This window comes from Pygoscelis adeliae, unplaced genomic scaffold (assembly GCF_000699105.1).
Source record: "Pygoscelis adeliae isolate BGI_AS28 unplaced genomic scaffold, ASM69910v1 Scaffold72, whole genome shotgun sequence".
In the NCBI taxonomy this organism is placed as follows: Eukaryota; Metazoa; Chordata; class Aves; order Sphenisciformes; family Spheniscidae; genus Pygoscelis; species Pygoscelis adeliae.
The window spans coordinates 1,689,535-1,704,113 of record NW_008824286.1 but is presented as its reverse complement, the minus strand read 5'-3'; the positions used below and the strand labels follow the sequence as shown (position 1 = coordinate 1,704,113).

The 14,579-nt window shown below is 53.8% G+C and overlaps 2 protein-coding genes across 2 annotated transcripts in view; one reads left to right on the top strand and one right to left on the bottom strand.

Moving 5' to 3' along the window:
• GSS (glutathione synthetase) overlaps positions 1-366 on the bottom strand; it is a 12,578-nt gene extending 12,212 nt beyond the window's left edge. Inside the window, exon 1 of the mRNA XM_009318690.1 lies at positions 271-366. Within this exon, the coding sequence (XP_009316965.1) occupies positions 271-366 (96 nt within the window). The remainder of the gene's footprint in view (positions 1-270) is intronic.
• A 12,688-nt stretch (positions 367-13,054) lies between these two features.
• MYH7B (myosin, heavy chain 7B, cardiac muscle, beta) overlaps positions 13,055-14,579 on the top strand; it is a 29,104-nt gene continuing 27,579 nt past the window's right edge. Inside the window, exons 1-2 of the mRNA XM_009318655.1 lie at positions 13,055-13,151; positions 14,154-14,257. Of these exons, the coding sequence (XP_009316930.1) occupies positions 13,055-13,151; positions 14,154-14,257 (201 nt within the window). The remainder of the gene's footprint in view (positions 13,152-14,153; positions 14,258-14,579) is intronic.

The following is a 14,579-nucleotide window of genomic DNA, read 5'->3' as shown; positions in this document are numbered from 1 at the left end:
CCCCCCCGCCTCGCCGGTGGCCTTGTAGGTGCTGCGTCCAGCGCGGACACGGTGCGGCGCGGCTCGGGAATTGGCGCTGGGTTTGGTAGCGAGGGCTGGGCGCCATCCCGGCGGTCGCAAAGGTGGGGTGGGCACCGGGCTTCCACCTCGCCTACGCCCGCGGCCTGAGGAACAGGTAGGGGCTTGCTAGGGGTGTTCTCCAGGATGGATCCATTGCCAACACTTGACAAGATCGTGTCTTGTCTGTATATCGTGGGACAGTAATTTTACCGATTTATTGGGGTAGATCTTGTTGTGCTGAACAGAAATACTCTTCCGTGCAAATGCTGAACACGTTTCCCTGCGGAGCTCACAGCCTGCCGCCATGCCAGCGATCTTCCCACCGGCGTGCACCCAAGGATCAGCATCCTGGCAGCAGGCGGGCAGCGGGAGAAGGGCCCAGGACGCAGTGACTCGACTGGTGTGGTGCTGCTCTCCGGGAGCAGCCTGACAAAGGTACGAGCGGTCGTGACCATCTCCCGCTGCCGATGAATCAATCACAAAATACCCGGTGGCGTCCGAAAGAGATTGTCTCCAAAAGCTGTTGTATCTCCAGGATTCAGCCAACATCTGAAGACTTTTGGTCACCAGGGGGTTGCTCGGCCAAGGCGTTCACCCCAGAAAAGGTTTTGTCCTCTGGTGGCGAAAGCCCCCATCTCTCCGGTCTGAGAGAGTGTCCTCCATCGGTCAAACCCCGCCCAGATGGAAAAATGAGTGGTCCACTGATTCTTCTGCTGCTGCGCAGTGCCAAGCTCTGCTGCCCGTACGTGCAGAGGGGAGACCCCAGCGAGCATCTTCTCTGAATGCCCGTGTCAAGCCGCACATTGGGGAGTGGCTCTAAGAAAACTGAACTAGAAGAAAGCTGCTGTGTCTCATAAAACTGAAGACATTTACAGTCACAAGACCTCAGCCAGTGAACTGGTGGATTCGAGTTTGTGCTGTCCCTCGGAGGCAGCGTGCGGCAGGGCCGACAGGGTGCAGGCAGGGGAGCGTGGCGGTTTGCACGTCAGCTCGTTGGCACTTTCTCTGGCACTGGAGCTGCGTCATCCGTCACCTTCGCGGGAGCTGAAATTGGCCCCTTGCAGGCTGCGGCAGACAGGACCCACAAGCCTGGCTTGGGAAATTAAAGCGCCTGAACTGAACCGATACTTCAACAACTCCGTCATTCCGTAGCACCGAATGCCGAAAGCCTGGGTGTGGCTGGGCACGCGGGGCTGCCACCACAGTCCCCCCGGAGAGCCCCAGCCTCTGGAGGGGCCACCGCAGTCGGTGACTCTGCCCCTCCAGGGAGCCCGTGGTGCTCGAGCCCAACCTCGGGGTGGCCACCAGCATCCTTGCAGATGCACAAAAGGGAGATCTTGCAAACCTCTGCCTTTCCCACAGGAGGGAGAGCTTCCTCCGAGGGAGGAGAGCCGAAGCGACACCCCAGCTCCATTTGATGCTATTCAATTCATCTGAAATTATCCCAGCTTGGAGGGACCCATCAAGTCTGAAAGGCAGTCCCAAGGATCCGGGCAGGCCATCTCACCCCTGCTCTGCCTTTCCTTTCCTAGAGTGAGTGTCTTGGTGTTTTCACCATGGAGACTTGTAACCTGGACCTTGGTTTACTGTGCACTGCGAACTGCCCCCAGAGTACTACTGCAAGCCCCCAGCATCATTTCTGAGGCTGTGGTGAGCCAAAAGCAATGGAAAACCTCTTCACGTTAACTCGTTGGCACTTTCTCTTGTACTGGAGCTGCATCATCTGTTGCCTTCGCGGGAGCTGAAATTCACCCTTTGCAGGCAGGGGAAGACAGAGGAACTGCAAGCCTGGCTGTGGAATTAAAGAACCCGAACTGAACCGATACTGGAAACATCTTCATGTTTTCCGTTTCTTCAGCATCTTCATTGCCCGCATCCCTTTGCTGCACTGCACCGACAGGGACTGGAAAAGGGGGTAAGCCGGGGGTACCTCGATGCAGCCCAGCCCATTGGCAGCCCCCATCGCAGACGTCCCCCCGTTGTTCCCAGAGAGGCTGTTTACTGCAACCGGGTGTCCCCAGGGGGACACCCCCGACCGCATGCTGTGCCACGGTAGGGAGGCGCTCCCGAGTCCTCGGCGGTCTCTGGGACGCCCTGCGGCGTGATGCAAGCTGATATTTTTCTCCCACTTTAGACATGTATTTATGCTCACTTTGTCTCAGTTCATCAGGAGATGGGGTTTGCTCTCTGCCCTCGTTTCGGACAGATCCGAGGCTGGGGGCTGTTCTGTGCCTCTTCAGTCGAGTACGTCTGGTAAATCTTAGATTTCAGAACAGCTTCATATACTTGCAGGACATTCATTTCATACTAATAGGGCTCAAAATGGCAGTGTGACAAATCAAGAGGGTTAATTCTGTAGGAACGTGTCTGTATTAGGAACAGATAAAATTTGTTTATGTGTAAATAAATCCAAACCAAACCAGGTCCTTCCTACTTTTTTGTTTAAATAAACAAAGGAACTGTCAGTCCTAACTCGCTCTCCCCTTACAATAAGTGTAATAAAATGAAACAACCCTAACAGGTTTGCCAGTAAGGTACCACCGACACAGCAGCGTAACTAGAAAAAAGATTTATTATCATCACAAGGCAATCATTTGTGTACTTACTGGAGTAATATCATTACTTAAGCATTTTCACAGCGCATTTATGATATAACTGTGAGGCTCCAACAAAAGCAGTGGGGCTGGACTTGGTTTGCTACCCATGCTATGAACGTTTGAAATCATCGATTGCTGGTGAGGAGAGGGTTGTGTGACGCTTGTGCGTAGCCAGCAGAACAACAGCTGAACACCAGCCTCAGATCTGCATCTTTATTTGGACTTAATTTTTCACTAACACAGCTTTGGGAGCAGAACAAGTAAATCTACGTATGATGCTCGGATCCTGCAATCACAAAACTGGGCAATTGTGAATTATTTCATTGACTCCAGTGTGCTGCCTGCGAATACTAATTTTTTCTGTCTGCTCTACCACCAGGGAGTAGCTCGGACATTTCCTCACGTCAGGGGGTGAGAGAGGGAAGGGGCTGGTCTCTAACCCAGCCTCCTGCTGACAGTGGGACCGTCCCTAGCACGAGATCAGTGGCTGTGGCTTTACTTAGCCAAGCCTTGAAAACCCCCCAGGATGGAGACCTCCCCGCCCCCTTGGTGACCTGTCCCGGGGCTGTAAGATGTGTCACTGGACTGCCTGGGAGGAAGAGCAGACCCTTTCCTCGCTTGGCCACTGCCTGGATGACTTTTTGCAAGTGACTTTATCCTCTGCCTCCGTTTCCCATCTGCCCTAAGAGCTACTGTTATCCAGCAGCAAAAGCAGCACCAAGTCTGGAACTGCACCAAGTGCCAAGCCCCGCAGCAAGCCCTTCACCCCGGAGCCTGTCTGTGCAGGAGAGCCCCCGGCCCGTCTAACCTGCAGAGAGGCTCTGGGTGGATTAAGACTGTACATATATAAATACATACATATGTATTAACCTAGAGCATGACAGCTGAGGAGGGTGCCAGGCTCACACACGCATGCTGTGCTCACACGTGTGCTGCTCGTGCCCTTATCCACGCCTACACCCTGGGACAGCAAGGGAAAGCCCCAGGCAGGGGGACCCCGCCGTGGGACGCATTAAGAGGAGGGTGCAAAGGCAGCCTCCCACCCTGGGACATGCCTGCCCGTGGTGGAGGGATTTCTCCAGCAAGCACTGGGCAATGCCTGTTGTTACACTCGGTCAACCTCCATAGACGGATCATCACCGGTCAACAGGCCAAGCCGAGAAACGACCGGCTCTTTATCCTATTACCGCTGTCAGGAGTTGTCCAGGTCATTGCAAGCCTCTTAGCTCTGCTTTTAGAGATCTATCTCTGAAATAAAGGTCTGTGATTATAGCTCTCTAATGCACCCACCTTGTCTCTTTTCTGGACTTGGGAGTCCGACTCTTTCCTCTCTGCCATCCCTTTGATCGGTAACTGTGGATTCACACCTTAATTAATACAGATCCGGGCTGTGAATTTGGAAGCGGACTGGTAGATCCAGCCTTGTCTCGCTGGAAAACTGCCCTGCACCGGAAGCCTGCTTAGACCCCCCCGACATGGCAAGGGCTGTTCGCCCACATGTTGGTCGAGGAATGGAAGTGAGGAACAAAGTCCAAGAGTTTTAATGACGATGCAGAAGGACAGAGTTTACTCAAACAGGAGCATTTCCCCTCTCAATCCTCGGTCCTGGCAGGGTCCTGAGTCCCCTCTCCTCTCCATTTGCTCTGAGAGTCTGAGAAAGGGCATAAAAAGCTTGAATTTCTAAGTGAAATGTCACGAGAAATGGTCCCGTTTCATTGCAAGTAAGTTGGAAAAAGTTGCTGCCCTGTCCTTGGGAGGTCCCAAAACGAACACACCCTGCTCTGACTGGGAAAACTTTTTATAGAGAGCTCTGGCTTGCCTTTTCTTTCTCTCTTCCAAATTCAGTCTGGAGAATGAGATCTTTTCAAAGTAATCCAGTAGCCCAGGAAGGATTGTACATGCAGAAAGCCCATAATCTCTGCTACAGCATAAGAGAGCTGCAATGCAGCTTGGAGAAGGTTAAATGATAAAAAAATATGGCAGACATGGTAAGTATTTGGCATGTTACACGCAACAAAAGATGAACAACAGCAACTGGGACATTATCTTTATTTGCTAAAAATAGAGTCCTGCAAAGTTTAAAGAAAAGCACTTTATACTTGTAAACCTCTCCTCTGGCTGTTAAAGAGCCTTCAAAGGTGGGCTTTGTGGTTTTGGGATGTCACAACCCCTTTCAAAGGCTGCCCAGGGCTCAGACAATTGAAAATCAATACAACATCAGCCATGATAGGGCGGGGGGTATAAATAGTTCTGACAAGACCCTGCTTTTCTAACTCATCAGAGCCTGATGCATGAATGGGAGCTTTGCAGCAGGTAGGTCCCCAACTCAGCCACATCCTGCACCCGGGGTACCCACGGCACAGCCCAGGTCCCCCAGCCACGCAGGGCAGAGGCAGCCCGGCACTGAGCGCACTGGCAGGGCCACCAGAAAGCGAGCAGATTGATTGCCCACGACGCTGCCGAGTTATGCACGGGCATTTGATACACTGCAGCTGACGGGCCGGTTGCAGAGCTGGGTGCCTGGCCGCCCGTCCGCACCTTCAAAGAATCGCTCATCAACCGCACGCGGGCGTGCTCACTTCCCCAGTACGCTGTAACGAGGGCAAAAAAAATCCTCCCATTCTCCCTTGCTCCAAAACCAACATAGCCAAGTCTGAGGTTTTGGCCAATGCTGTTGCATCTCAGGATATTTGTGCATTAATGCAGAAACTCATTTTTGCAATAGAGTAGTACCAAAGCCATTAACTTGACCCCGCGAGCGGAGGGGATGATGTGATGTTCAGCACCAGCCAAATAAAGCGAGAACAATAGGGCTATTTTCGTGGAAGAGAGTTCAGAGGGCTCCCCGGGGAGCCGAAACTCTCGCTGGCCCATCATGCGCAAGAAAAACAAGACGGAGCTCTTGCACCCTGGCTTCTCTGTCGTATAAATACCAGCTTCAGCCAGGGCATGAAAGAAATCTATTGTCTCTAAGGCCGCATTTCGATGCAAAATGCTCTGGTAAGGCCAGCAATCTTAAACCCCCCACACGTGTGGCTATTGTTTGAAGTGCAGAACAATTGAAGGGTGCTCTCATGGGCTAAAGATAGAAAGGCAGCTGGTGCTGTCCTTTTCCCTGTAACTGAGAATAAAACAATGCCCAAGTATTGTCTGCATTGCTGGAGCGATGACATTGGACTCTCTGCCAAGAGAGCATCTAAAAGATCAATGAAACCTGGGTTATTTATAAACGGGTAGTGTCATTTCTTCCCCAAAGTAATTTCACTTCCTTAGCTTTTCCACCAGGCCTTTCTGTGCCGTGAAGTGGCTGTGGAGCGAGGTATAAATAGCACTGAGCCAGGCTGCGAGAGAGGCAGCGGGACCGGCTGGTGGAAAATGAAGCTGCCGTGCTGAACCTGCTTTTGGCTGCACCTTCGCTTCCCCGAGCCGGGCCCAAGCTTCTGCCGCCCCAAGGTGGGGTTGATGCTGATCCCCTTCTGCCGGGGGGGGGAGCAGGTCCCTGCAGGCGCAGCCCCAGCAGCCGCCGTGCTGGTTGTGCATGGACCCAGCAGCTGGTCCCCCGGGGCCAGAGTCCCCCCAGCACCAGGACTTGCTTCCCAGGGTAGCTTTTAGGGAGGTTTATTTCTCCCGCCAGCCAACAAACAGGCGGTAGCGTGGGCTGCGTGTGTGTGTCCAGCTCAGCTGCTGCGCTGGGATGCTCAAGGTGGTAACCCTTGAGCCCAAATGCCATGGGGCAGAGCCTTGCTTAAGGACAGGGGACATCTTGTAGGGGAAAGCTGCTGCCTGCAAGATGGTATCCCACCACGGCATATCCAGACCACAGACTGGAAATCAGACATTTGCTTATGTCTGATGGGCCATAGTGATGTGGGAAGGTCTCCTGTCGTGATGTGAGGACATGCAGGAACATTGCTCCCTCCTAGGTGACAGCCAGTCTTGAAGGTCCAAGCCTGCCAGGTCCCATGAGAAACTCCCAAGTTTGTTGCCACTCTATCTTGAACGGTTGTCCCTTGTCATGAGACAAACAGCTCGGTCTAGTGTGAGGCTTGATGACCAAGCGCAGTAGGGAGGACAAGCTGAGAAGTGTCTGAGCTGGCAGTGAGCAGGAGGCTGGGTCGACAGGCCAGGAGAGCAGAGCCATGGCCTTCATCAGGCCAAGGAAACAGCTGTTACAGCCAGGCAGGTCTCAGCCCAGCGCGGCCACTTCCATCAGCTTATCTCCTCAACACCACCCTGGTCTAGTTTCCCATGGAGCAAAGGAGAAGGTGCATGAGGAGTGGAGAGAGCAGGGGGCTGTGGTGGGATCATCCTGGGGACTGATGCTCTGCGAGCGGCTGGTTATCTGGGCTCGGTGTGCACGCAGGACACCACCCACCCTCGTGCTCCCGGACCTCAAAGCAGATGAAAACCGATGCAAAACCACAAACAGCTAAAACACTGCGGGGGCAGATCCTGCACACGGACTGGCAGAGTCATGTCCCACCTCTGGTTCTGCTCTGGCTCTGCGCCTTTCTTGCAGGCTCCAAGGCAGATCTTGGTCATGATTTCCAATGGCTGCTGTGTGCCAGGGTCTGTCCCGGCAGGCCAGCTGCAACTAAGGTGCTATTAAGTATTCAAACGAACAGGGCAAGATTCTCTTTTCTCTAATTGTTTTGAAGTGCATTGCCAAAACCTCAAGCATCTTCACTGAAGGCTCACATGTTCCTGTAATTTTTGCAGTGTTCAGTACAACCTTAATTCCTAAACAGATGCTTTACAGTGGCAAAAAACCCTTGAACCTCAAAGCTGGTAAATTCAAAGCGAACAAACAAAACCTCTCCAATTTTCCCAGTCTCCAGGTGATCTCACTGTCTCCATGCCTGCGTGTGACCTTCCCAACACCTTGCTTGCTAACTCTGGACACTTAATTTCTCACATCACGTCTCTTCCAGGTACTTTCTCAATCCTGATATTCATTTTGGTAACTTCCTGCATGCAGTGTAAGCACGATGCCCAGAGGCCCAGCCATCAGCATGCCCATGCTGCCCAAGCCTCATGCCATGGCAAGGTGCGTACCACTGCACCGAGACACTCATGGCAGCAGCAGCTTCATGCATGTTCATGAAGGGTTATAGAGGCAGCGCTTCACCTCTGGCCAAGGGACAGCCAGCTCAGGACAGGGGGATCAACACTGTTCCCGGGTGGGATGTCCAGGCAGCAGGGCACTCGTGCTGGGAAGTGCCCGGGGAGCTGTGAGATGAGGGGATACAGTGCTAACCCCATCCCAAGCCCCACAGGAGCATCTGCCCTTTGGGGTCCCGGCAGCGGCATCGCTGCTGCACCCATCTCCTGCTGATGTTGAGGCGTGCATGGAAAGCTGTGCCATGGTGGTGGCTGCTGTCTCTCTTGCCCTGGTGGGACAGGGCTGTGGGGATTTAGGGGTTTGCTTTGGAGGGAGTCTTGCACGGCCAGGCTGAGCCAGAGGGACGCTGTCGGGCTGGCAGCGCTGGCCTGTCACCTCCGCCTGTCTCGCTGTAAGCAGACATTCTCGCTCGATGGAAATATGCCTGAAATAGCCCCTCTGCAGATTGTCTTTATCTAATCAGCCGCCTTCGCACTCCCCTCCAGTGCATTTCAGGGAGCTGATAGCGGTGATATGTTAAGTGTGGAAACCTCTAGCGAACTGCCTGACACGTAGAGTAATTCTCCTTCCTGCCACTTATCAGAGCCTGCTAATGGGAAACATTCCTCCCAGGGGTCGGGGGACGGCCGGGGGATTTCTCTGGAGAGGATGGCAGAGTCCCTGGTACCCTCCTGGCTCTCCAGAGCTGGGCAGGAGCTGATCTGACCACAAAATGCTCATTGAAGGGGCAGCTCTGCCGTCTGGTGCTGGTGGTGTCCTGTCCCATGGGGAGAGGCTTGTCCAGCCCTTGGGGGCACGGCTGAGGAGCCCCATCCTCTTCCATCACATCACGGGACACCAACGGGGCAAGCACAGAGCTACAGGGGGAAGAACAGGGGTGACTCAGTGGCCAGGGGAGATGCTCCCACTGCTGAGGACGGTCATGCAGGGCTGGTGGGATATTCAGGCAGACTGTTCACTTCAGGCAATAGCCACCTAAAGAAAGCTCCCCTCCACTCAGGCTAAAGCCATGGGCTCCTCGTTGTGCCCGTGGGGTTTCGTGGGAGGTCCATAGGAGCCTTCTGTGGCCACTGCCCCACTGAGGATGCCCCGTCACACCTGTCTGAGCAGGGCACAGCTCAGGCCTTGCCAGCAATATGAGGATGAGCTTCCTACCACCCCGAAAACCACATCACAAACACCAGCGCCGAAAATGCCCGAACCCAGCGGAAGTGCACTTCAGCAGCTGCTGAAGCGACCATTCCACGTTTCCCCTTCTACAGATCTGCTCGGCCTTTGATGGACCCTGCTGGAACCTCTTCAAAGAGGGAGAGAAACTAGGGTGAACAGAAGGAACTGCAGAAGGAATCTCCGAAAATAAAATCGCTTTAAAGATAAGGCAGGGGAGGAGGTGAGCAGAGCGCGGGGCGAGTACATGCCCTGAGAAGAATGTGTGAGGCTGGGCCAGCTGGTAGGTCCGGGTCGAGAGCTCGTCCCACTGCCTGGGCACTCGTGGCAAAGGTACTTGGCACCGGACCCGCCAAGGGCCTCGGGTCCCTCCAGGGTGTGGGTGGAAACCTGACTCCAAGCCCAGGACAGAGAGGCAGAAGACCACCAGGCTAACCTCAGAGCGACCTGTGGTCCACTGGTGCCTGTGGCTCTTCAGGATACTGAAACTCTGCCATCTTGGCAAGGTTGAGCACCTCTGTCACGCCATGGCCAAGAGAGGTATGAGGATCAGTGTCCCCCCGACAGTCTCCCCTGGAGAGATGCAGTAGACACATCCGTGGAGTGCAGCTCTGTGCCAGCTGCTGCCAAATCCTGATGAGGGCATGAGCTTCTGACCATCAGCCTGGTGGGAGAGTGCCCACACAGGACATGGAGATGGGGGCTTGCACCCTGCTTTATCCTGATGGGCTCAAAGTCACCTTGTTCATGCTACAGGCTCCCCTCCATGGGAGCTTTTTAATTCATGGTGAAGACTGGCACCATGCAAAGCCTTTACATTACACTGCGCAGCCAATGAAGGCAACTTCAATCCATCTCTGAGCCCAACCATCCTCTCTGCTGGGGCTCAAGCCACAGGGGACAGGTCCGGAGTCCTCCTCCATCCCATGAATCTCCCAGACTTCACTCCAAAGCAGGGTGGGAGGGCAGAGGACTCGCCGGCCAGGGGAACGTGGGGGAGACTGCATCCGGAAGCCAGACTCACAGGGTGTATCATAGAATCATAGAATATCTCAAGTTGGAAGGGATCCATAAGGACCATCGACTCCAACTCCCCGCTCCTCGCAAGACTACCTAAAACTAAACCATATGACTAAGAACATCATCCAGATGCTCCTTGAACTAGCGACAAACCATGCCTGTGTGCTAGATGGAAGGACTGACCGCTGCTGGGGCTTCAGCAGAAACCCCCTCCGGTGCCTGGCTTAGGTTCAGGGCAGGTCCTGGGGCTGCAAAAATCTCTCTGCAACCTGGGCTGCGTGCCCAGGCTGAAGCCACATGCCCTAAGCAGCTCCCAGTGCTGCTATTCTGGCCGTGGCGGAGGCCACGCCACATCCAGCCTGGGCACAGCACTGTGCAGCTAATCCTTAATCACCCAATGCCTCAGTTCCCTCTACTCTCAGGAGGATACAACAACCCCAAGTTACTTTGGGGTGTGAGGGGTACTGAATGGGGACTAGCAAAACCCAGCAGCCATGGGCCCTGGTTCTCCAGCATCACCTCGGTGGGGTTATTTCTAATTTCTATGTCCCCAGGACATGACCACATGACTGGGGAGCCAAGAGGCGGTTTGGCACTGAGGCACCTCCCGGCCAAGGATGGGGGATGCAGCCGTCTGGACCATCTCGGGGGGCAGATGCTGCCCCTCTCTGCACATGCATGTGGGTCCCAAGTCACCTAGCTCTAGTTAGGCTGATTTCCAGCTCTGGAGGTGGCTGCAGCTCGTTTCACACAAATCTCCATTGAATCCAAGCAGCCCACAAGTGCCCCTACTCCCATGGGGGGCTTGGGGTGGCTTTGTGTCCAGGAAGGAGCAGAGCAACACTGCAGAGAGGACTGGCCTCGTTCCCCGGGGGGCTGAGTGGCAGTAGCCCACCCTGGCAGGGCATGCACATCCTGGCTGCAGTCACTGGGCTGCTCTGTGGGGCCCTTTGCCCTGGGGAAGGTGCATGCTGGTCCTGCCCTTGACAGCGGCCCATCCTGGCCTGCTGCGGGCAGGAGGGAGATGGGGTGCAAAAAAGCATCCGGCCCTGCTTCGCTTTTTAAATGCACCAAAGCAAAGGCAAATAAAGGAGCAGAGCACTTAATGGGCAGGCATGAGGGTCCTTCGGGGAGGCAGCAACACGGCCAGCCCAGAGGGCAGAAACCTCACTGCACTTCAGATGCCAGCAACTAAAATGGCTTTTCCTTGAGCCTGGCACAGAAATGCCCGTGGCATGGGTGTGGGCCTGGCTGCCCCCTGCCAGGTCCTGTTCCCATCTCAGGCAGCCCATGGTGGTGCTGTCGGGACAGAGGTGTGCTCTGGGCTGCGATCACCGCATTGTACATGGTGTCTTTGGGTGCTGCCCAGGTAAAATGGTGTGGAGGAAACCCAGAAGCCTCTCTGTAGAGAGATTTTTAATCTGGTCTCGCCATGAACCAAGCTCCCAATCCAAGGCAAGCGAGCTCTGAGAGCAGGACCTGGGGGTTTACTGCTGGGCAGAGCTTGCCAAGGGCAGAGCCCATCCACGTGAGCAAGACAGAGCAGGGGACTCGAGCCCACGCGCCGCTATGGCTCCAGGGAGCTTCAGACCCCTCTGACAAAACCATCGAGTTTCACTTGCTTATAACCAGAAAAGAAAATTCTGGTGTTTGTGAGGTTTGGTATTAAATGGGCAGTGGCTGGGGTGCCTCAGGAAACAAGCTGAGCCCTTTGAGAAGACAAGGGGGTAGCAGAGGCCAAGCCCCGAGGTCCTTCCCTGGTCCCTTGCTCCCAGGCAGTCTGGCTGGGGAGAGGCTGAACCAGAACTGAGCAAGAGGTTGGGATACTCCAGCTCGGAAAGTCAGTGGCCGCACACATCCCACCAGGCAGTGGCTCTCCTGGCGGGGTGCGGGGAAGAAGCAGGAGGACCGATTGCTCAGGTGCAGGAGGAAACAGCGAAGCTCTCGTTCCTCTGCTCCCTGCTGGAGCAGGCAGCATGGGCAGGCTTGGAGTGCTGCGCTGCCTCCCGGAGCTGGAGCCTCTCACTCTGCCTTTGTACTCGCCTGACAATACAGGAATAAAAATAACCAGGCTGCATTTGCAGAGAGATAAAAGCGAAGTTTGCCTTTTGTGTCTCTCCAGGCAGTGGGACAGCAGCACCAATGGAGCTGTGTGGACATGACACATGGGAATTTCTGACATATCTTTTCCCACTCTGACCTTGACAGACACAATAAAAAGGGGCTTTGCTGCACGCACACAGCCACTCAGCCCTATCACCAAGGTTAGTAATAAAGAGCATGTCTGTGTGCACGCTTGTCCTCTGCTACTAACCCACTTCACCTCTGCAGGGTGGATGTTCCTGGAGGACAGGGGCTGACTCTGGCGGTACAGAGGAGGGTGGGACAGACCTGGATCGAGAGCATTTTTGCTAAGGTCTGCGCGCTTTGCCAAGTTGCTGGCTACCAGCAGTGTCTACGTTCGTGATAGCTGTGGCGTTTCGGAGCTCTGCTGTGTGATACCGTGTTAGATGGATATTAGAAAGCGTTCTCATAAAAGCGCTTTTCCAAGCAGCTGTCACAGCGGTCTTCTAGAAGGAGTCTTCCCAGGGATAATACCTCCAGTCTTGCTTTTATCTTCCTGCAGTATTGCTCTGCAATATAGACTCGGGTCTTTGCAGAGCTTTTGTGCAAGGCACCAGGGCTCCAACAGGTCTGTAGAGCTGGAATAGTTTTTAGCTGAGTTTATCAAGAAAAGGGGTGTCGTTGACGATCTCTGATGACGCCTAAAATGTGAGTGTGGATTTTGACACTAAAGCGATGCTGGCTCACCCAGCTGGAACTTGCAGTGTGGGGCTGATAGCAGCAGGAGGGAAACTGTTCAGTAATTGTCTTGTTATTATAGTTATTATTAGCTAGTATTGTTGTCGCTGTCTTCTCTCACTCTCTAATATTAAAAGCGCGTTTGGTGACTGTGTTGCTCTTGGTTAGCAGCCCGGCGGCAGGTGCTTTCCCCATGCACTGACTCCTTGTCCCTTCCCTCCTTTCAGCATTCAGGTGTCTTTCACTCTTCTTTTGCTGTTGCCAAGTCTTCCTCCAGCTGGGCAAGATGTCTATGCTGGACATGAGCGAGTTTGGGGAGGCTGCTGAATACCTCCGGAAAAGCTACACAGAGCAGCTGAAGCTTCAGACAATACCGTTCGATGGTAAGACCCCAAGGCAGCTCTTGGCACAGCCCCAGGGGAGCCCTTGGCCATGGCTCTCTTTGGAGAGCGTCCCCGTCCCTTTCCCAGTGCTGCTACCCATGGTATTGCAGGTGCTGCAGAATTGCCCCTATCACCCTGGAGGACAGGAAGGTCTCAGAAGTAGGAAAAGCAGGTTTTTGACTGTCCCCTTGTCTAACGAGGTGTGGGCAGAAGTGGCTGTTCATCTCCCCTGACCATGAGGGGCAGGAGTGCTGAGGGAGATGGGCTGAGGGACTGGTGGCAAAGCCTTCTCCAGCTTTGTTTCATTTTGGAGGTGTCCGCTCTGTCCCGGCCACCCCACTGTACTGTGGCTCACCACTTTTGGGGCTCCAGGGCCCAACTTGCTCCTCTCGGCTCGGCGAACAAGGAGAGTTTTGCTTTCTCTCGCCATCCTTTTTTCGCAATGGTCAGAGTGCAGAACTCTGAAACAGCAGAATTCTGTCAGACTAAAAGTTGACCCTGGCAAATTAAACATCTGCCAAACACAAAAAAGGCAAAGAAATCCCAGCTCCTATGACGAAGAGTATAGGAAGGAATAATCACTGTCCTTCCATGTTATTGGACTGCATTTATGTGGCTTTCAGTTGATAATTTCAAATGGTTTCCTACATTTCAACCTATTCCTTTCCTTTCCTTTCCTTTCCTTTCCTTTCCTTTCCTTTCCTTTCCTTTCCTTTCCTTTCCTTTCCTTTCCTTTCCTTTCCTTTCCTTTCCTTTCCTTTCCTTTCCTTTCCTTTCCTTTCCTTTCCTTTCCTTTCCTTTCCTTTCCTTTCCTTTCCTTTCCTTTCCTTTCCTTTCCTTTCCTTTCCTTTCCTTTCCTTTCCTTTCCTTTCCTTTCCTTTCCTTTCCTTTCCTTTCCTTTCCTTTCCTTTCCTTTCCTTTCCTTTCCTTTCCTTTCCTTTCCTTTCCTTTCCTTTCCTTCCTTCCCTTCCCTTCCCTTCCTTCTTTTTCTTCCTCATCCAGGAAAGAAGCGAGCTTGGATCCCGGATGAGAAAGAAGCTTATATTGAAGTGGAAATCAAAGAAAGCTCTGGTGGCAAAGTCACTGTGGAAACCAAAAATAAGGACGTAAGCAAAATACCTTTCATTTTCCAAGGGCTAGCAAGTGTATGCGGAGGGGGGATATGTGTGACAAGATCATGTCTGAAGCTGGCCAAGCTCTTGCTGATAACCCTTCCGCACTCAGCGATCAGTCATGCCCCGAGGGGACACACACCGCAGTGTGTCAGGACACGTAGGCCAATTACTTGCCAAGAGTGGCAAGGGTTCAGCATCCCCCCGTCAAGTGTTTGCTTTCAAGCACGGTTTACCGTGCGACACAGACCGAAGGGGGACGGTCGGGCTGGCCGGGCAGCTCCCGGCCGTGGGAGGAAGGTCTGCCCAAAGGCAG